The sequence below is a fragment of the Seriola dumerili genome, unplaced genomic scaffold (assembly GCF_002260705.1).
Source record: "Seriola dumerili isolate Sdu_G_001 unplaced genomic scaffold, Sdu_1.0 BDQW01000191.1, whole genome shotgun sequence".
In the NCBI taxonomy this organism is placed as follows: domain Eukaryota; kingdom Metazoa; phylum Chordata; class Actinopteri; order Carangiformes; family Carangidae; genus Seriola; species Seriola dumerili.
In genome coordinates, this window is record NW_019174446.1 from 645354 (window position 1) to 667170 (window position 21817).

The 21817-nt window shown below is 43.7% G+C and overlaps 3 protein-coding genes across 4 annotated transcripts; 2 read left to right on the forward strand and 1 right to left on the reverse strand.

Annotated features, from left to right (window-relative positions):
• Positions 1–520: 520 nt before the first annotated feature.
• On the reverse strand, positions 521–4603 carry rrp15 (ribosomal RNA processing 15 homolog). Its single transcript, XM_022753526.1, has 5 exons — positions 4530–4603; positions 2559–2878; positions 1547–1644; positions 1271–1460; positions 521–1075 (listed from the first exon to the last, which is right to left on the reverse strand). The coding sequence occupies exons 1-5, from the start codon at positions 4567–4569 to the stop codon at positions 929–931; spliced, it is 795 nt and encodes a 264-aa protein (XP_022609247.1). The 5' UTR covers positions 4570–4603; the 3' UTR covers positions 521–928.
• A 1949-nt stretch (positions 4604–6552) lies between these two features.
• On the forward strand, positions 6553–9581 carry LOC111227850. The gene is made up of 2 exons (XM_022753576.1): positions 6553–6659; positions 8089–9581. Exons 1-2 carry the CDS (start codon positions 6641–6643, stop codon positions 9579–9581), a joined length of 1512 nt encoding a protein of 503 aa, XP_022609297.1. The 5' UTR covers positions 6553–6640.
• Positions 9582–12184: 2603 nt separating this feature from the next.
• On the forward strand, positions 12185–21123 carry LOC111227730 (alpha-N-acetylgalactosaminidase-like). Of its 2 annotated transcripts, XM_022753414.1 has the most exons (9): positions 12185–12275; positions 14407–14563; positions 15640–15780; positions 16476–16687; positions 16804–16898; positions 19171–19332; positions 19607–19804; positions 19933–20073; positions 20794–21123. In XM_022753414.1, the coding sequence occupies exons 2-9, from the start codon at positions 14409–14411 to the stop codon at positions 20983–20985; spliced, it is 1296 nt and encodes a 431-aa protein (XP_022609135.1). In that variant the 5' UTR covers positions 12185–12275; positions 14407–14408; the 3' UTR covers positions 20986–21123. The 2 variants fall into 2 exon arrangements, with proteins under 2 accessions (XP_022609135.1, XP_022609136.1); XM_022753415.1 differs by lacking the exon at positions 15640–15780.
• The last annotated feature ends 694 nt before the right edge of the window (positions 21124–21817 follow it).

Consider the following 21817-nt stretch of genomic DNA (forward strand, 5'->3'; position numbering starts at 1 on the left):
TATGCTGCTGCCGCTCATCATCTTGGTGTAACCAGAGTTCACCTTTGTTCACAGGTGACCAACAGAAACACTGAGGTGGTAGTTCAAGGTTCAGGATGACAGGACGTCAAGACCTTCAGGTTCTGGGTCAGTGGCTCAGATCAGCATTAGACTCAGTACGGACAGAAGTCTACATCCACTGTCACGTCCCAATCATCGCAGCTTAATTTATATTATATTGTTATTCTCGTCATCTTAACTAACACTGAATGTTTCTTACTGACAAGTACTGTGTGTGTGTGTGTGTGTGTGTCTCATGTTCCTTCATCAACATGAACACACACACAGTAATTTATTTTGACTCAATCCCTCACACACGTCGTCCTGCTGCCACAAATACAGAGCTCCTAATGTGGATTAATCCACCGCTAAAAATAGTCCCTAACAAATGCTCCATTTCCTCCTGTTTGATAAAAACTACACTGAACAGCTGTTTTAAGAAATTACTTACAGTCACACAAAGAGAACAGTGTTGTATGTGATACATGAACTGGCTGTTTATTCAACCATTATAGTAGAAAACATGTCTATTTACAGAGTTTACAGGTCGTTCACTCAGAAAACAGTTTGTAGACTGAACAGGAGCAGATGGACTCTGACTCCAAGATGGAGCAGGAGATCAAACCTGGAGGAGCCTCTGACACTTCCTCCATTCTCATCTGTTACATCCCGTCTCCACATGTGACCTGTGGTCGGAGCGGAGGACGGTCACAGAACACATCATACTGCGACCGGCCGAGAGAAGCTTGTCCTATGTGTTTATCAGTCCAGGAACATTTCCACACTTTCTCCGTCCTCTCTGAGCTGCTGGTCTCTGCAGGTCAGGGTTTGTGCTGCCCAGACTGTCCCTGAAGGCACCACACAGTCCCCTCAGTGAGTATGGATGGTGTCAGTCTGAATCACTTTCCTCTGCCCCCCCTCCTGTGTGAGGATCAGCATCCTCTCCGTCACTGTCTTTGTCCCAGTCCTTCATGGTGGCCCCCATCATGTAGTCGTCTCTGAGGACGCTCCAGGCAGGCTTCTCGTCTGCTGCAGCCTACACACACACACACACACACACACACACACACACACAGTGAGCGCTTGTGGCTCTGCTCTCTTCAGGTTTCCTGAGGCAGCAGTGACCCCATGTGGTCACTCAGTGAAATCACAGTTTGTGTTTTGGTGTGAAGGTAACTGAGGAGACAGACAGACACATCTGAACATGAATCTTAAACATGACTGAACTGACCTCCTCCCTCTCCGCCTTGGCGGAGCCTCCACCTCCTCCCTCCGTCCTCCTCAGCACGTCGATGAAGTCCTTCTTCGAGACAGAAGACAGGATCTTGGCCTTCTTCCTCTCTGAGCCTTCCACTTCCTTCACCTTGTCATCCATGGTTTTCTGGTGTTTCCTCACAGCGTTGAACAGCTGCACCACCCCTCTGAGTGGAGACACACACCGTGGATCAGCAGTGACACGTGGTTGTGACAGAATCAAACAAACCTGAGAGATAAAAGCAGCAGATACCTGGTGGCGATCCTCTGCAGAGCTCTCTCACTCTCACGGTCCTTTACTATGTCGGGTTTCTCTCTGCACAGCATCTCCCAGGCTTGTCTCTTGTCCACCTGTCGGACAGAAACACAAGCACATCGTCACACGGAGCAGCTCTGACACTTTCCACAGCTGGGACGTCCTGTCTGGAGTTTATAAAGCTCTGTGCAGTTCATCTGAGCATCTGCTCCTCCAGCTGGACTTCCTGAAGCAGCACGCCCCCAACAACAACACAAACCCCCCCCCTCCCATTGTTTTAATGCAGGGCTGATTTCAGTCTGAAAAACAGTAATGTTTTTTCTTTGTCATGACTGGCAGTGAGTTGTGGGACCTTAAATACAAACATTAGGGCAGGGAGATTAATCTAATTTTATTTTTTACAATTTTGTCTTCCAATGATTATGAAAACAAGACAATCAAGATAAGACAATTCTGTTTTGCAACAAATTTCATCCCCCCTACAAAAATGATCCCCCTCATCCACTTCCTGGTTACGTTTTGGCGTACGTTAGAAACGTAAGTAGGAGTGCGTCATCTTGAGCAGTTTGCAGGTTCAGAGATGGGCCAGCCTTTAATTTCCTTGGACTGAGTTACTGAGTGGAATATGTTGAATATAGTTCACCTAACTGTTGAGAATGCTGGTTCAGTGCACTACAACATATTTCATCAGATTTATTTTGGTCCAATTTATTTTTATTTATCATTTTTATATACTGAATATATGTTTAGTTTTCAGAAGGTTGTGGACGTTCACTAATGTTACAACATAGTTGATCCTATTTATTATGATCTAATTTATTTTTATTAATTTTTATATCACATACTTAAATTAGTTAATTTTTGTATCTCATTTTTAATTTGTTTTTCCATTTTGATTGTTTTAAAGTTGAATAAATGCGTGGTGTTTCCAAAGTCATTGAGTCATCACATTAAATAATCCTGATCTCTATGCATGCAAGTGTGTGTGCGTGTGTGTGGGGCTCCTCACCTGGTTCTTCCTCTCCAGCTGCTCCTGTCTCTCTCTCTCCTTCACCTTCTCCAGCTCCTTGTTCTTCACCAGGATGCTGCTCTTGCTCTCGGGGGTTTTCTTCCCCAGGATCTTCGCCATGGCCTCGGCCCATCCAGCATTGGTGTTACCATCATCTTCCTCCTCATCCTCTCCTCCATCTTCATCCTCTGCCTCCTCCCCATCGCTCCCTCCATCTCTCCCTCCATCACTCCCTCCATCATCGGACCCGTCCACCTCCTTCCCTCCATCCGACTCATTCTGGTCACTGTCGTCCTCAAGCTGAGGCTCTGAGTCGTCCTCTGAGTCACACAAAGAAAAACTTGTATTTAAATGTTTTATTCAGCTTTATTAATTTCATCTTACTTGGCCTCGAGAATCAAGTATCATGTCACAGACAACAACCCACAGCAGGTGTGGCAGAGAACACACCACATCACAAACTACAAGAGCAGAAACCATGAATGTCAGTGGGACTAACTTGGATACACTGCCTCCACCAGCCTCCACCCACACACTCCCTGTACAGGAACACCCAGTGAGACATGGGCTCAGGTTGGTGAACCTGAGGAGGCCACTGGTCTTGATGGAGTACCCGGGTCAGTACTTAGAACATGTGCTGACCAGGTCTCAGGGATCCTCACTAAGATCTCTAATCTGTCCCTGACACAAGCCGTCACCCCACCCTGCCTAAAGTCAGCCATCATCATCAACATCATCCCCACACAGCCAGTCAGAGTTTTAATGAATGAATACAGACCAGTCTCACTCACCAGGAGTCATTCAGTGATTTCAGACTCTCCACATCAGAACCAGCCTCCCTCCCAAAATCAACACACATCAGTTTGTTTATAGTTCCACAGCAGACCCCATCACCACAACTCTTGAGTTGTGGTGACTCGCTGAGTCCCTGGGAACACCAGAGGAGCCAGGTCAGGAGGCTCTTCATAGACTACAACTCAGGGTTCCACACACTGACTGACTGATAGTAATCCAGAACCGGATCCTAATAATCAGAACCATCAGAGTTGTATGAGCTGATCAACTCATTTTACGTGTGTGAGCAGGTGTCAATGTTTACAACTTTGATAAGAGGTTGAAGCTGAACCATCCTTCTGATCACAAAAAGAGAAAAACAGCATCAGAATGAACGGCAGGAACAGTAATCAGGTAATGATAACCATGGTACATGTTAACATGTGTTCATATGCACATGCACCAAATGAAACTCCCAGCAGCAACCTCTGCGTGACATGTCCAGATAAAGTATGGGGAACATTGTTTTAAAAGAAGACACTGATCATCTAATCATCTACAAGTAATGCAAGACGGACTGACATTGGCTGTCGGTTAAAATATTAATTAACTAGGTATACTGGGCAATATGGATGCACATCTCTCAGTAAGTAATAACCGTGATGTGTTCAGTCACAGTATAAATAATATTTTATATTTGAACATGTATAAAGTATATCTGGTGGAGCTTGTTTGACTGGACCTGATATAGCTGAAAAGCAAACAGTGTAATACAGTGAGGACTGGACTAATAAAAGCTAACAGTATAGCTTGCACATGTTGTTTACACATCCTGACTAACAGCACGTGAACACACCGACGTCAGAAGAACAACTCCCCAACCCGGGAAATGGGACCATCGGAGGAGCAATGAATGCAGCATTATTCAACAGCACACGCGGGACACACGACCTGACCCTCCGGTTGTGTCTGTGCGACTTATTTTCTGTTTTTGTGGCGGTAGTTTCACTTCAACTCAACATGAAGACTAACAGTGCTTGTGCTAAGCTAACGCTAAGCTAGCCTCGGAGCACACAGGGGAGCAGAGGAAGCAGCTAGCTCACCTGCACCACGTCAGTCTCTCAGACCCAGACCCGCGACACACACCTGTGTGCGTTCAACAGAGGAGACAACAGAGACGAGGACACACAAACTTACCTGACATCTCCACATGTTTTCTCACCACAGCTGCCATCATGGAGTTACACTAAAATGGTTCGGTGGGGTACGACTTCTAAGCAGCAAGGTTCCGCTTCCTGGACATCCCTTTCCTTTTCCTGTTCCGTTCCTGTTCTGTCCCTCCTCCTCATCCTCCCTCCCTCTCCTCACTCAACACACACAACATGGGAGATATTTAAATCAGAATAATAATATAATAATATTATAATACAGTTATAATTAATATAATAAATTAGCATGTCCACAAAAACAGCAAGAGTTATCATCATCATCCACATATCATGACATTATAGAAGTCACTGTTTCAGACGTCCTTGACTTTGTTAAGAATACAACATTATTTTGTTTATTTATTAGGTAAAAACCATGGGGTTTTTCTAGTGGTTTTTCAGTTCATTTCTTCCAAATGTGAGTTCCAATAAAATTTTCCTTTTTGCATGATTTTGTTTTTACATTTAAAAATGTGACGAATATGTTTATTATGACATTTCTTGTCATATATGTTGATGACATTCAATGCAGATGGAGCATATGGGATTTTTTTCTCCACTGAAACATCAGTAACTCTTAATAAGAGGATTACAGAGTTTAAAAGAAATGGGAAAGTCAAGTTATAAAAAACTCATAGGACAGTATAAAGTAGACAAACTGTTGACAATATTTCTTTGGAATCACTTGGGATAAAAAGGAGATCTATCCCTAATATTATTAATAATAATAATGATAATAAACTTTATTTATAGCACTTTTCTACAAAGTGAGACTACAGGTCAGACAAGGCAAAGAGTTAAAATGATTTGTGCTATAAAGCAAATAAAACCAAATGCAAAAGGGAAATCCATAAAAATCTAAGAATCAAGCATCAGGACACTCAATAAAAACAGAACCAATTACTGTTTCATCAGCAAGACTGCAATCAATAAAAATCCGTTAGAATAAAGTCACCGTCAGTAAAATCAAGTAAAATCTCAAAAGCTCCTTGATTTAAGTTTGTTTTCAGAACAGATTCAAAGAGGTGACTGACTTGAGTTTCAAGGCTGTGGCTGTGAACACTCTGTGTCACCTCAGGTTTTCAGAACATAGGCTATAGATTCTGTAAGTATCATTGCTACAGCAAATGGATGACTCAGTTTGCTGACCGCTGCAAAAACACGTGTATTTACTGGTTTTTATGGATGGATTGCTTGCATTTGAATGCTGCTGCCCATTCTTCATTTATATGCAAATCCAGAGCCTAGCCGCAGGAAAGATTTTCAACTCACATATGTCCTGAAAATACTTCCCTTCCCCTTTCCTTGATCCATGGGCTTTTTCTGCAGTTGGCCAAATTAAATGTCATAATCTGAAAAACTTTAAATTCTAAACTTTTAAATTGAATTCTAAACTTTAAAACTGTTAAATTGAAGCTTGTCCAGTTTTGACAGTTGGACATTTTTTCTGACCTCTTCTGTCATCACTTGTTCCAACACTAAACACCAACCCCACAAACCTCTGCTCCATGAAATCAAAAGAAAAATAGAAAATACAAAAACATATTTAATCTGGTACATTTTTCTACTTTTGTCTTCTCCATAGAGGCATGCTTTGATCTGTTGTTCAGCTCAGTCCTGATTGGTCCATTTTGAGAGTAGTTTGACTCTCAGTCATACAGACTTAAGCCACCTGAGTGATCAATTAAGAATGCTCGTTTCTGTTTGTGATGTCTATTTGACAAAGATCACTGTTGGTCAAACATTGCTCTGATCAGTTACACGTGCTGGGAGCTGTCAGGGTCCAGGTCTTTGTCTAACTGTGACAGGGCTGGAGGAGAAACCTCAATAGATGACAGATACCAGGACAGGAATGCTGCCTGACGTGACACTGAGCACCAGAGATCCTGGAGATCAGGATCAGTTGGAGGGAGGACACAGAGGACAGACCGGTAGTGGGTGGATCCTGTATGAGCTGCTGTCATATATAGAGGGAAAAGAAGCACTTTCAGCCATATGTTCGATCACAGTGATCTGCACTCACTCAGGACACAGGTCTGGAGAAGCAGGACAGGACTCCAGGAGGAGGATTCTTCAGTCTACAGCTCATCACAGAACAACATGGCACAGACTAGACTGGGTAAACACACATCCTCTTTATACATCTGCATTTTCATTCATCTCTCTGATCATGTCTGACAGTTACAGTGTGTGACTGCTGAACTAAACTTTGTGTGATTACACCTCCTGTGCTGCTGAGCAGACAAAGAATGTCTGCTGACTTTGGGGGGGGGTTATAGTATTCAGAGTTACTTTCCCTTTATTCCTCGTTTCTGCCTCGACCGTCCCAGTCATACGTTCATGTCATTCACTGGAGTCACATGCAGAGTAAACAGATAGGGATCATGGCGGCATGGTGGCTGTGCAGGTTAAACCAGATCAGCCAGTCAGGTGAGAGACGCTGACTGCAGCTCATCACACACATCTCAGCAGAGTCAGTAAACTCATTGACTGCTACGCTCGAATGAAGAAATATGAACTCAGCTTTATCATTTAACACCAAAATTCAAACTTCGTCCAGTTAGTGAAAGGTTTCACATTTAATCCATTATTATGTGCTACATTACTGAAACTTCCTGTCTGAAGTCTTAAGTTCATAAAAAAATATAACAGAGGATTTTTCTCAGTTTGGTTTTACAGAATCAAATCCTCACTTACTGTCTTACTTCATCCCGTCTCATCTCAGGTCAGGAAATCCTAAATATTCAATCCAACATCGGTTATTAACTTTTGTGTTTGTTACTTATCAACTGATGCTTCTTCTCTCATCTCATCTCGCTGATGTATTTTTGTAAACCTTTACATTTCGCATTGAAATGTACAAAAAAGAAAGACCACTCTGAAAATCTCCTTTAGCAAAAAAAAAAAGCACATTTGTCAGACAGCCTGAAGATCCCCATGTCACCTGGTCTGCCTCTCCGCAGCTGGTCGTAGACACTCCCCTGTATCTACTAACGAGCGTTTTGTCAAACCACAGCACATCGTTAGGGTCATGAGCCTCTCAGCGAATAAGATCATCCTGTTGACATTTTGTTGGTTGTGTAAAAGCAGTAAAAGAACAGTGATATGGATGTAACATGTTAACTAAGTGGAGGAAAAGTGAAAGTCAGGGCAGATTAACAGTTTTCCTAAAGTTGGAGAGTTTATTAAAGATTTTGTTAGGAGCGAGGAAGCTTGTGTAAAAACAGGAATAGGAACACTGACTCAGGAGCTACTCATCTGTAATGGCTTTTCCCTAAATGTCCTTCACTTCCTTCAAATCAAATCAAAGAAATGAAACAACAAGAGACGGTGTAGTGATGGGATCAGTCATGACACCCTGTCAATATGTTGACGTTCAGACCCATGAAACAATACATCAGACTAAACAAGTTATTAAAACATCCATCAAGCCAAAGGTTTACTAAAAGAAAACTAAATGGGAGAAACCAGGTAACCAGAGCAGGAAACCCCACCCTCTAACACAACACTAAATAACTCTAAGTTTTCTTCTTGTCTTGTCTCAACAGCCAGGGGCCCTTTAAAGGAGGCAGCTGTGGGCTTTGCACTGGGAGTTGTGGGAGGCTGCATACTGGGAGCCACAGAGGACCCAGTGGACAAGACCATGTCAGTGATGACTGCACCAGAACTACTGAGACCAGTGATGGAGGAGGTCCGGACAGTGGGAGCTCTGGGGCTGGGGACCCTGATCGGAGCCACAGCTCTGACCACGGCGATGACCTCGGTCGTAGCTGGAGTGATTCTGGCAGCAGCTGTAGCTTCAGTGTTCGTGGTCACGAGGACCTGCGGCCCCTCCCACACACACTCCGCTGGGCTGTGGGCATCAGCAGGACTGGCCGGGGCCTTCGGGACCACTCTCAGCGGGGCCACGCTCGGGGTAACCGTGGAATGGATTGTGAAGAATTATGGGATGGTGGGCCTTCTGTGGGCGCTGAGCATCTTCACTGTGCTCAAACCACCGCTGCACTTTGTCTTTAAAGTTCTGTGGAAGCAAGGGGAGGCCTGTTGCACTCTGGGATCTGTAGTCTGGGCCAAGGAGAGGGAAGAGATTGAGATTACAGAGGCTGAGCAGAGACAGAGAGTGGCGGTGCAGGTAGAGCAGAGGATCCTGACGCTGGAGAAGGGAGGCAGACGGGGGGGGGCAGAGGACATGACGACGTGGGCGTCTGAGCGAAGGCAGAGGGAGGAGCTAGAGAGGAGGAGGATGGAGAGTGAGGAGGCAGAGATGGAGCAGAGAACCATCCAGGACTGGATCAACACCGTGGTGGTCAAACATGTGGACTTCTTAGCTTTCTCGGGGATACCGATGACGGTGGTTGCCATAGTAACATCAGGGTTTGGGATGTTTGGTTATGGAAGCCACCAGTCTGTGTTCATAGTGCTCCTGGCTCTGGTCGGAGCCATCGCGTACTTACTCCTGAACTCTCCGGACTTTAAGTTCTGGATGTTGGTGGGATGCATGGGAATGCTGGCGACGTTCGTCATCGCCATGCTCACCCTGCATGCCGGGCAGGTTGTTGTGACAACGGCCATGAGGATGCATGCGGCGGGGGAGAATCAGTCCAAAGAAATCATCAGCACTCGTATGAACCACCAGGCGTCCCTGGAGGCCCTGAATGCTGCTTTCTTTGTGGCAAAACTGTGTCAGCTGGGGTTAGGGGCCACAGTGGGGGGGCCGCTGGTGAGGCGAGCTGCTGGAGAGGTGACAGTCATAGTAGGGGCAGCTTTAGTGTCAGGGGGGTTACTGGCCTTGGTGGAGGTTTTAGCCCCAGCTCTGGGAGAAGGAGGGAAAGCTGGGGCCCTGCTGGGGGTGGTGGGGGCAGCGGGGGTGTCGGTGGGCGCAGCCTCAGCCACGGCAGGAAGGTGGTCCTCGTGGTCAGGAACTCTGGGAACGGTAGCAGGTCTGGTGACTGGAGCATTAGTGATAGGAAAATGGCACATTGTCAACATCGGGCTGCAGGTTCCTGTGGCGTACGTGTTCGCCATGACCAATCCATTCTAACACAACACACCAGGAGCCCCCAGACCCACGGTGAAGGTGTGTCAATGCACTGAGCTGCCACTGTGTCTGTATACACTTACCTGTGTTACCTGTGTGCTTTAAAAGACATCTTCTTCTTGTCAACAAATCCCTGCCAAGTTGAACCAGCACTCTGTTTGTGGATTACTCCACCACTGAATATAGTCCCCAACAAATGCTCTATTTCCTTAAAGATGAGAAGCCTGAAGCTGAGAGTAAAGAGAGTCAGAGAGTGTTGAGACCAGATCTTTTCATGATTTCAAGATTTGATGAAAATAAGAAAAAAACAGGATAATAAGAGACTACACTTTAAAGCTTAACTCCACTGTTTACCTGTCTCTGTTTTGCCAAAATCTTTTCAAATCCCTCTCTATATAGCGTTTGATTTCCTGTCAGGCTGCGGCTCTTAAACCAAACTGATTGATCCCCAAACCCAGATCTTCAAACTCATTCTGAGAGCATCACAAACTGCTTTTGACTTGCACAATTAGCTCAGTGAGCTAACACCACTGATCCAGTCATGTACCTGCAAAGATTGTTGGGAACAGTAGTAAACACACCTGTGCTGGTGTGAAAGGGTCACAGTGAAGCTGAGCAGCTGACAGAATCAAAAGAAGGAAGGAGACAGGATGAAGGAGACAGGATGAAGGAGGCAGGATGAAGGAGACAGGATGAAGGAGGCAGGATGGAGGAGACAGGATGAAGGACACTACATTGAAAACAGTAATGGTGGACTGTCACACGTGGGCTGTAGTAAATATTCATTCAGTGTTTTTATATTGAAGCTGATAAAATCTTGAAACACAATGTCTGAATACGTTTTAAAGAAATAAATAAATGTCTTTTTTATTCTGTTTTAATTTTGTTCACTATGTTCTAGATGAATTACTGAGTGGGCCCAATGTGTAGAGGCCCCGGGGCCCGAGGTTGGAGATGACACTGAAGTCAGAGCAGCTGTTTGAAGTGACTTGTTCCAAGTCACAGGCCTCAGTCAAAAGAAATGATGTCCTGACCAGTTAGCTCCCAATCATTTAAAGGAGTTATATATAAGTTTTGGTTCATAGCTAACGTTAGCATTAACAGCTTTTTACTTACCAGTCTAGAAGAAAGGTTGTGAGTTCAGCATCAAATTTCATTCCTTTACTCACCAACAGCTGTCTGCAGAAGTGGAAACAAACACCAATGTTAACTCTTGTGTCTATCACATCTTTTCCTCTACTGAAGTTAGCATGCTAACCAGCTAGCTCGGGCCCATTTTGTCACTTTTTGATACTGTAGCCTCCGGACTGTCCTGAATAAGTAGCAGCTCAGAGGACATATTATAACCTCTTGTATTGTAAACACCATAAGCTCTTCAAGTTACTGCCAACACCTGCTTCTGATGAGAAACCACATTCATACAGCTCCTTTAACACTGCAGATACTATCTTACGACAGAGTCTCAAATTTCGAGAATAAAGTCATAATATTACAAAAATAAAGTCATAATATTACAATAATAAAGTTTGGATTTTTCATAATTTTACAAGAAAGAAGGTCATAGTATTGTGAGAATAAAGTTGTCATTTTAGGTTGTGTGTTGTTTTAGAGGGGAAACATCAGAAGCTTTAAAATGAGAAATGTGGAGCGTCTTGTGAAGTTCTACTTCAGCAGAGGTTTCACTAATGAGTAAATACTTAATCTTTTTGCTCATCATCATCATCATCATCATTATCATCAGGATATTGAAAAGATTGTGAAGAAACTGAGTCTATTCTACTGTTCTATCTATTCAAATGTTGCCGAGTCATGATTGGTGCACTGAGGTCTGTGACATCATCATCTACTCTAAAACCTGAAACCAGTGAGAGGAGAAAAACATCATATGAATAATCAAATCTGTATGTTTGTGTTCATAGTTATATGAATCTGACCTTTATCACAGTTTCCCTTATTTGTAATATTGTCTTTACTACTGTTACATTTCTGTGTCCAAGGCTTATTGTGTTATAACTTAAATTCATTACATTTAAAATATGTAAATCTCTCAAGATGTTCAGATTCTAAGCTTCCAGATTTCACTAGAAGGCTCTGTCTGAAATCTCACAGCCAGTGAATAGGTGAGACAGACATCAGTGTGTTTAGGTAGACAGGAGGTTCATGTGTTCTCTCTGTGACCCCACGGTGACCCTCAGTCACCTTCAGGGGACATGTTCAGATAAGACACAGAGAGAATGTGGTGGAACCTGATTTTCATGGTTAAGCAGCATGTGATGCTGCAAGTGGAGAAGAAGAATAAGGAGAAGAAGAAGAAGAAGAAGAAGAAGAAGAAGACAATCCACCAGTAAAATACAGGAAGTGAAACGATCACACCTGGAGCCTCTGTAAATGCTCATGAACACAACTCTCCCAGTCTGAGGTTTAATGTTTAACTACAGCACACACACCAGTACACACACACACACTGTGTGTGTGTGTTTCCTGTGTGAGCAGAGTGATACTGAAACAATAAGGAAATGCCACTGACAACATATCACTACTGTTTCCTGTTTCATCATGTGACAACAAGCAGTCACATGACACTTACCTTACCAGGAAGAGGGAAGCGTACTGCTTGGGGGAAGATCCAGGAAGAGGAGAGGGAGGTCATGTGACAGTTTAGAGGAGTTGTGTGCAGCTGAAGCTTCAGGTAAACAGGTAGGACGCTGTCAGTTCATAATCTAATGTTTAGAAACAGTGCAGATACTGCTGTCTGTGTGTGTGCATGTGTGTGTGCGTGTGTGTGTGAGTGTGTGTAGACATGATGTGGTCTTTGTCTCACAGAGCTGCTTCAGTAACAGTTTCTTTCTGTACAAGATATCCAACAGAGAACAGAGTTCATGTAGTAGTAAGGAAACAGAAGTAGATGTGTGTGTGTGTGTGTGTGTGTGTGTGTGTGGTTTTCAATATCAATAGTTCTCATAACATCCTCAGTCTATATAAACTGTATGGCTCATAAGTTAAATCTTGTGAACTGTTTTGCCCGTTGTGTCTGCTGCCATGGCAACCACATCATAGTGTTAGCAGTGAGTTAGTAAAGATTTGCTCACAGGCCAGGTTGTGAACGAAAAAGCATTCACCATTTGTACCTGGTGTTTGTTTGTTACACTCAGACATTCCGTCTGTATGTTGATGGTTTTAGTGATAAACCCTTTTATATCTTAATAAATTAAATTAAATAAATAATAAAAATTCTTGTTGTTGCTGTAATATTACAATAATATAATAATATATAATATATAGGACCTACTCCAGTATCTCTGGTTGAGATAGATGGGAGTCCTGTGTGTTGTTTTGTGCTGCAGTTCTGGTACCAAGTCACTGAATCTGTTCATGGACAAGGGCAAAATATTTGAACTGCGTTAGTTCATCCATCTGACAGTGAACGTTCTGCCTCGAGACGTGTGCTGGTCTCACACACCATCACTACCTCCTGTTTGTTTATATAGAAATATAGAAACTGTCGTTTCTAAGCGTAAACTCTAGCATGACCCTCTGCCCAGCACCATCCTGTAAGTGACTGGATGCAAATGTGGTTTCTTTGAGTTCTAGGCTGCGGTCGAAAACGTCTAAATAATCTCCTCTCTAACCACGTCTGCTTGTTCTTCAACTGATCATATTTGAAAGAGAATACATTTATATATATGGATCTGGGCTTCAGTCGACCAGACAAAGATTTCCATCAGTTCTGGATCATGTCACAAACATAAAACAGCTGCTCTGTTGTTTCTACATTTATGTGGTTCTGCTGTGGTGAAACTACAATGGGCATTAACTTAAATGTTGCAAAGAATTGTGGGACAGCATTTTCTCCTTTCCTTTCATAGAAGAAGGTCCAGTGTTTCCTAGGCTAAAGGAGATAAGATAGGAAGCACTGAAGCTCTACTGAGTGTAACCAGGCCACAGTCCTGCCTCTGGTTTCACACTGTTTCAGTGACCAACACGGGCCGGTATTGGGCCAGGAAATGCAGCAGAGCCAGCAAAATAAATAAAGGAGGAAGGACTGATTGCTTTGGATGTAAACAATGAAGAATTTAAAATGCCTAAAAACAAAACAGTGGATTAATCTGCTGCTGGAAATAGTCCCCAACAAATGCACAGTTTCCTCCTTTTTGAGTAAAGTTTGTTAAAAACTACAGTTCCCTGCTGTGTCACACACACATTTCATATTTATGAGGCAGCACTGACTGAGGATCTGAAGTGATGAGACGGAGTGTATCAGACCTACTGAAACAAACAGATATAAAGTTTGTTGGCTGTAAGTGAACTTGCCTGATTTATGATGACTCGGTGGTACTACATTAGAACAAACTGAAGAGGCCATGTTTTCTGACGTAGTGAATGTAAACATGGTCACATGAGTTAAAAACAGGATCCACATATGACTCTGTGAGCTTCGTTTCAGATGAAGCTGAAGCAGCGAAAGTGTCAGTTGAAGTGTTTAAAGAAGTTCAGGTGGCACTTTAAGTGTGAAAGCTGAAGTGTCTCAGTTAAACTCACAGTAAAACTGAGAGAAAGGAAAGGAAGGTAGATGTCAGCTGAGGAGAGGTTGAAATGTTTGTTCTGAACTTTCTGCCCCATTATCTACAGTAGCTAAATAAATGAATCATAGAAGTGAAAAATAAATATAAATAATAGAAAGAGAAAATACAGAGTAGAGACAGACCCATAGTTATACCTGTGCTGAATAAAAAAAAACATAAACAAAACATAAACATAAAATCCAGGAGAGCAGTCAGCAGGTCAGCAGTCAACACTCTGTATATCTGTGCATGTTGGTCTCTTTCAGGAATGGGGCCTCTGGCAGTGACTCGGCTCCTGGTCCTGGTCTCGCTGACTGTGGCCCTGGATAATGGACTGCTGAGGACTCCACCGATGGGATGGATGGCCTGGGAACGCTTCCGCTGTGACGTGGACTGCAAGGACGACCCGGAGAACTGCATCAGGTATGATTCATGATTCTGTTTCCACTTGATGTTCTGGGTAAACATACGGAAGTCAATAAAGCAATGAGGGACTGAGGTAGAAGCCGGGTACTGAGAGAGAACCAGGTCAGAGCTGCTGGAAGAAGAGACAGGAAACCACACTGAGGTAGTTCTGATTCTGCAGTGAAAAGCTGACTCTGGGTGTTTGTCTGCTGCAGAGTGACGGATCAGATGTGACCAATCAGACGCCTCCTGATGGGACTGATGATTTATAAGAATCTAAATATCTTCAGATCCTGGAGTGAACTGTAGGTGTAGGAGCTTCTTCAAAGTTGACATGAACATCATTTGGACTGAAAGATGAACTGATTAGATTTTGGTGGTCAAAGGTCAAAGGTCAAGGTCACGGTGATCTCACAATCTTGTGTATGCAATATATCAGGAACGCCCAGAGGGAATTTCATTCCTTCTGTCCCACTGTGACCTCATAAAACAATGTCTACGAGGACAAAATTAGGTGATAATATTTCATATCCAAAGGGTCAAATGTCAAAGTCACTGTGACTTCATAATGTTCCGCAAAAAGACCTTTGGCAGAGGAAACAACCAGGAGGCGATAAGTCTTTAGTCTGCATTAGATGATGATGATGATGATGATGATGATGATGATGATGATGATGATGATGATGATGATGATGATGTCCTGTTGTTGTTGAAGTGTTCAAACTATGAAGTGAGTCAGACTCGGACCACTGTTCCACAGTCACATTTCTCTGGCAGAAATCAGTGTAGTGATATATAAGTGTCCACATGGTGGAGCTGTTCACACACAAATAATCAGCTATGCCAATGATTTACCCTCCACAGACTGACACACACTGAGGTCAACACATGACAAATAGTCAACAATGCGAAGACTGACAACAATCTGACAAAAATATATATTGTCCTCCTGTCCTCTGTCCTCCTGTCCTCTGCCTTCCTGTCTCTCTGTCCTCCTGTCCTCTGCCTTCCTGTTTTCCTGTCTCCCTGTCCTCTGTCCATCCTGTCTCACTGTCCTCCTGTCCTCTGCCTTCCTGTCCACCGTCTCTCCACAGTGAGGGTCTGTTCAGAGACATGGCTGACCGGCTGGCTGAGGATGGCTGGAAGGAGCTGGGTTATGATTATGTGATCATAGACGACTGCTGGATGTCCAGGCTGAGAGACAAAGGGGGGAGACTGCAGCCTGAACCCTCCAGGTTGGTCCTCGTACCTCAGGGTCTGTGATCCAGCAACATCCAGTACTACAGAGTCATTAGAAACTGAGGTGACCTTTTTCCAGTCAACAGGATCTGGATCATGAGTCACTTCAGTCCATGTTCAACAGCAGGTTTCATTGTTTGATCAGATCTGATTGTTGGTTCTGAGACAGATGATGGATGATATTTGAGACCTGTACCTGTACCTGTCTGTCTCTAGTCAGTCAATCTAACTGACCTACCTCTGACCCGTCCTCACCAGGTGTTTATGAATCAGGACCAGTTTTCCTCCTGTTCATCATCCAGTAAACAAACCTGAGGATCTGAGTCGACTGTAGGTGCAGACAAGCTGGTGTGAACAGACACCTAATGCAGTATAAGCAGTTGCTTGTTTGCTGGCTCAGAAAACATCAGAGAACATTAGAGAACATCTGGCCCACTTATCAAATCCCTCAAACCCTCTGATCTATTGGTCTGGACCCTCAGGTCAGGAACAGCTGTGGTTAACTGTATGAGCTCAGGTTATTCAGAGGGTTCCTCTTCTCCTTCCTCTGGCCTGATGTCTGTATCCACTCAGATTCATTTATCACAGTAAAACCAGAACAGACACCGTCAGGTTTGGGTCACAGTCTGGACTCATGTTTTCACTCGTAAAGTAAAGTAAGTAAAGTAAGACTGTGCTCTCTTTCCTCCAGGTTCCCAGGGGGAATTGCAAAACTGGCCAGGTACGTCCACAACCGTGGACTGAAGCTTGGCATCTATGCAGACATGGGCTCTCACACATGCATGGGATACCCTGGGACCACACTGGACAAGATTGAGCTTGATGCCCAGACCTTTGCCAGCTGGGGGGTGGACTACCTGAAGTTTGACGGCTGTTACTCTAATCCTGTGGAACAGATGCTGGGTGAGAGCATTGACTCATTGACTCAACATGATGATGTGACTCAATGACGTCACTGAAAACCTGAAATGCAGATCATGGACCAGCCACAGACTCAGTGTTTGTCTCATGTCCCGCAGGTTATCCTCTGATGTCAAAGGCTTTGAATGCTACAGGCAGACCAATGGTCTACTCCTGCAGCTGGCCCGTCTACATTGGAGGACTTCCCCCTAGTGTGAGTGTCCTCACTGTGTCAATGACAATGACCAGGAGCTGGGTCACTGTCAATACTGAATCTGCAACAAGAATGGATGATTTACTACTGCAGTGAAACTAAAGAATTCTTCTGACAAGTTTATGAGTGCTAGTTAGTTATAGCGTGCTAACATACTAAACTATGCTAACATGCTAATGCTGTATTCACCTCATATTAGGTTTACTGTAATTTCCCTCTTGTGAAATGTTCATGTCAATGTCCCAGTCGTCATGACGACATGGAAAGTTCTGATCAGAAGTATCAGACGTGTGTGAAGATCAAAAAAACATGGACGCCTCACATCAGTCAAAGACTGTTTATCAATGTAATGCTGTAATGTTGTCACATGACCTCCTCTGTAATCACACACCTGAGTGCAGGCGTCGCATCATGTGAAAGCTTAACATGAGAATCTTTCCTGTCTTGGCAACATTACACCTGCTGATCATCAGCATGTTAACATTGTTATTGTGAGCATGTTTGCATCTGGTTAGCGTTTAGCTAAAAGCAGCCTGTTGCCTAAGTACAGTCTGCTGGCACAGCAATGGACCACAGTCTGAGACAGCAGAAACCAAGCCTGACCTGAACCTGACCTGAACCTGACACAGTGTAAACAGTGTAGTTGTTGGAGTTTGGAGTTTATTTATTTAAAAACAAGGGACAGTGCATATTAATGAACATATACATGTAAATATGCCAGATTATAGCCAAGCGGCTAATTTCCATCTGCAGTCCCTTTGGCAGGTTGATGTTAACAATGTGAAATAATAAAATCAATAAACAACAGTAACAACAAGTAGGGCAATTGGAAGACAAAAAAAGATACAGTAGTTTTGTAGATCATGAAACATGCAGACCAAGGGTTGGGGTATTGTACGTATTTCACTAGTATTTAGATGCTAAAAACTTAAATAGATAAATATCAGAGAGCTGATTAAAGTGCAAAGTGCTATAGTGTTAAAGTGTTAAGTGCATACTTATATTGCAGATTGCCTAATTGTACAGTAGATAATTGCTATTTTGAATGCACAATACTGGGTATGCACTCATTGGGAGTTGCGGATGGTACCCCAACAATTGGCTAACACTGAGCAGCTATACAAGTTTTAGGCTAAGATGTGGTTACAATGTTGATCTTCCAGTAGCCAAGCTTTTAACATGTTTGGTGAAAGAAGTCAGAGACGGAAGTTCACGTATCATGCTTGGTATTGAATTCCAGGTGTGAGATGCACGAAAAGAAAAAGCAGCTTGACTAAAGGTACTTTTTCTAAAAGGAACTACACAGTCACCTCTAGAACCGGCTCTAGTTGATCTGTTTGAGTTTTTTTTCACAAATTCCTGTAATGGAGGAGGTGCTTTGCCGTGGAAAATTTTATAAATCAAAATCGCGTCAGTGTGTTTAACAATATTGTCCCAGCTTAAGCGCTCATGTTTTTTTAATATCTGACAGTGATGGTACGTTTTCGTTTTTTTGTCTAATACTTTCAGAGCTTGTTTATAGACTGTTTCAATTGGCTTTAGTGTTGTCTTACAAGCCGACACCCAGCTTGTTACGCAATAGGACAGGTGTGACATAATCATACTGTCAAAATACATTTTAGCTGCCTCAGGGGTTAGGTTATTTCTAATAAACCTGAAGTTGGACAAGTTAAACTTAATTCTATTCACAGTGTTTTTTATCTGTCGTTTAAAAAGAAGATGCGAGTCAAGAGTAACTCCTAAGTATTTAAACTGTTGTACCACCTCGATTGTTTTACCATGTACTAAAACTTTAGGATCGCTGTCAGAATTTGCTCTCTTTGAGAAGTACATACATACAGTTTTGGATATGTTCAAGTACAGTTGGGATTTCTCAAGCCAATTGTATACATTTGTCATAGCATCCGTCAGTTCTTGTGCAGCATGTTTTTTAGCTTTCTTCACTTAAGTAAAAGGACCAATACAATAAAAATACAAATCCTACTGAAGTCAAAGTACATCAGCGTCAGCAGCTATAATGTTGTTAAAGTATTAAAGTCAAAGTCCCGATCTGGTTTCTGATTAATTTATGATTATAATTGATACATGATTATATCTGACATCTATAATACTGAATCATCAGTGTGTCAGCAGCTTGTTACTGTTGTAGCTGCTGCAAGTGGAGCTGGTCTGAACTGATACTTTATACAGTTTTAAATGGTGGACTCTCAGTCTTTAGTTTAAATATATTCTGTTGTTGACTGAATGAGCCTTTATGTTTTGCTCCCACCAGGTGAACTACTCTCTACTGGGGGAGATCTGTCACCTGTGGAGGAACTACGATGATATCCAGGACTCCTGGGACAGTGTGCAGGGAATCGTCAACTGGTTCTCCAACAACCAGGATGATCTGCAGCCGGCAGCGGGACCCGGGCGGTGGAATGACCCTGACATGGTACGGTGGGTTCAAACACAACTGATCAGAACTGCTGTCTCTCAGGGAGCTTTCACAACCAAGGTGACCTCACTCCAAACCATCTGGGTTCATAGCACCCAGTAAACCATGATGAACCATGTGTACAGCAGTCATGTGGTTCACAGGTCGCTTGTTTATGTCAGTTTGGTGTATCTGCAGTAACATGTACTCCCTCCTCTTGTCAACTCCTCTGTGTCACATCTATTCACTGCAGATGACCCCGGTCCCTTTATCCCTCTGACTCTCTCCTCAGCTGATCATCGGTAACTTCGGCCTCAGCGTGGACCAGGCTCGCTCTCAGATGGCTCTGTGGGCCGTCATGGCGGCGCCTCTGATCATGTCTAATGACCTGCGAAATCTGGACAACAGTGCGAGGGCCATCCTGCAGAACAAAGTGGCCATCGCCATCAACCAGGACCCCCTGGGTATCCAGGGACGACGCCTGCTGCAGGTCAGCATCATTATTATCATCATCACTGAGACATCAGCTTGTTTACGGTAAACTAAAAGGGAAATAATATGTCTGTGTGTGTGTGTGTGTGTGTGTGTGTGTGTGTGTGTGTGTGTGTGTGTGAGCAGGAGAAGAGTCGTGTTGAGGTGTACTGGAGGCCTCTGTCTCACTCAGCCAGCAGCCTTGTGTTCCTGAGCCGGAGGACAGACATGCCGCTCCTCTACCACTGCTCTCTGGATAAACTCAACTATGAAGCTGGAAACTATGAGGTTTGTTCGCCGGCTGTGTCCTCACCTGTGTGTTCATCTGTCTACTTGATGGATTAATCAATCGACTGTTTCTGCATTGATCAAGAAAAAACAACATATTGTGGCTCCAGCCTCTGTGGTGTGGAGATGTGCTGCTGGACTGTTGGTTGGAAACATATTAGGAGAAAAGATGAAAGTTTATTGATGCTCCGGAGGAAATGTAATGTGGAATCAACATGAGAAACAGAGAACAGAGATGTAGAGGAAGAAGATACAGATTCTCACACAGCTGATTGGTTCTTTGGTCTTGAATAACACTGTGCTCTTATTTTAGAAGAAAGGCAGCACCATCAGCCAATCAGAGCTGATCATCACGCACCATTTGTGTTTTCACAGTTTAAATGCAGGTGTACCTGGTCACCTGGAGATGTAATCTTATCTCAGACCTTGAGACTTCTCAGAATAATACATGATGACTCAGTAAGATATGATCATGTATGAATATGAATGGGCAGGGTCATTTACCCAGCATGCACCTCTTCGGTGTGCTGTTGGGACTGTGCTTAGTGAGTCATGACACGTCTTCTATCAGAGTGTAAAATAAAATACTGAGAACAGAGATATATTAATATTCCATCTTAAGAATGTGAGTTTCTTCTTCTTCTTCTTCTTCTTCTTCTTCTGTTCAGGTCTTAAACTCATGATTTCATATCGTCACATGTGACCTTCTCCTGTCTGCAGGCCTACGACGTGTTCACTGGCTCCACGGTGACGGGGCTGAATGTCACCACAGAGTTCACGGTCTCCATCAACCCCTCAGGTGTAGTCATGTGGTACGTCTACCCACGGTCCTCACAGGCTGACGCGGTCCACAGGAGGGCCTCAGAGTCCAGAGTCCACCCAGCTGGACCTGATCATCGCTCAGTGTTATGAAGAGGCTGAGCTGGGACTGCGAAATACTGACAGACTCAATTAATACCAACCTGATCTCCACTTATCAATTAACAGATATTTTCTCTGAATCTTTAATGAGCTTTTTCCTCAAAATGATTAAAACCTTCATTGACTGTTTGTGACTGTTTGTCTCAGGAGGAAACTTCAAGCCAGCCCTTTTGTGTAAATGTTGTTAATTGTTGTGAATTCTCCTGGTGTCTCAGGATCCATGTTTCATCTGTGGTGTCACAGTCAGACTGAACAGCCTCTGACCTTTGAACAGGTTGTTCAGACTCAGGTCGACTGACTGTGAACACACTGTTCCTCAGCGATGATGGAGGCAGAAAATCTCTGAACCTGCTGAAAACAGTTTGCATCTTTGAAACTTAAGAGAGAGAATCTTTAAAAGAATATCACTACACTCACTATGACAACTGAACAAGGTGTTAGTTGAACAAACTGACACATGGAGGAACATATATGGTGACTTGGCCAAAACCAAAAATCACACAGAGGGATAAACAAGATGCCACCAACTATAACTAAATAACTCAGTTAGCTCAGTTTCCCGGACGCGGGGTCTTTCTGTGTGGAGTTTGCATGTTCTCCCCGTGCTTGTGTGGGTTCTCTCCGGGTACTCCGGCTTCCTCCCACAGTCCAAAGACATGCAAATGGGGACTAGGCTGATTGGTTACTCCAAATTGACCATAGGTATGACTGTGAGAGTGAATGGTTGTTTGTCTCTGTGTGCCCTGCGATGGACTGGCGACCTGTCCAGGGTGCACCCCGCCTCTCGCCCGAAAGGATGCTGGGATAGGCTCCTGCCCCCCCG

Bases quoted from the DNA above. Each gene is read 5' to 3' on its own strand.
- LOC111227730 (XM_022753414.1), top strand. From the start codon at position 14,409: ATGGGGCCTCTGGCAGTGACTCGGCTCCTGGTCCTGGTCTCGCTGACT. The intron at 16,688-16,803 runs GTGAGAGCATTG...CATGTCCCGCAG, and splicing joins TCCTGTGGAACAGATGCTGG to GTTATCCTCTGATGTCAAAG. The intron at 20,074-20,793 runs GTTTGTTCGCCG...TCCTGTCTGCAG, and splicing joins ATGAAGCTGGAAACTATGAG to GCCTACGACGTGTTCACTGG.
- rrp15 (XM_022753526.1), bottom strand. From the start codon at position 4,569: ATGATGGCAGCTGTGGTGAGAAAACATGTGGAGATGTCAG. The intron at 2,879-4,529 runs GTAAGTTTGTGT...TGTGTGACTCAG, and splicing joins AAAACATGTGGAGATGTCAG to AGGACGACTCAGAGCCTCAG. The intron at 1,461-1,546 runs GTATCTGCTGCT...GTCTCCACTCAG, and splicing joins CTGCAGAGGATCGCCACCAG to AGGGGTGGTGCAGCTGTTCA.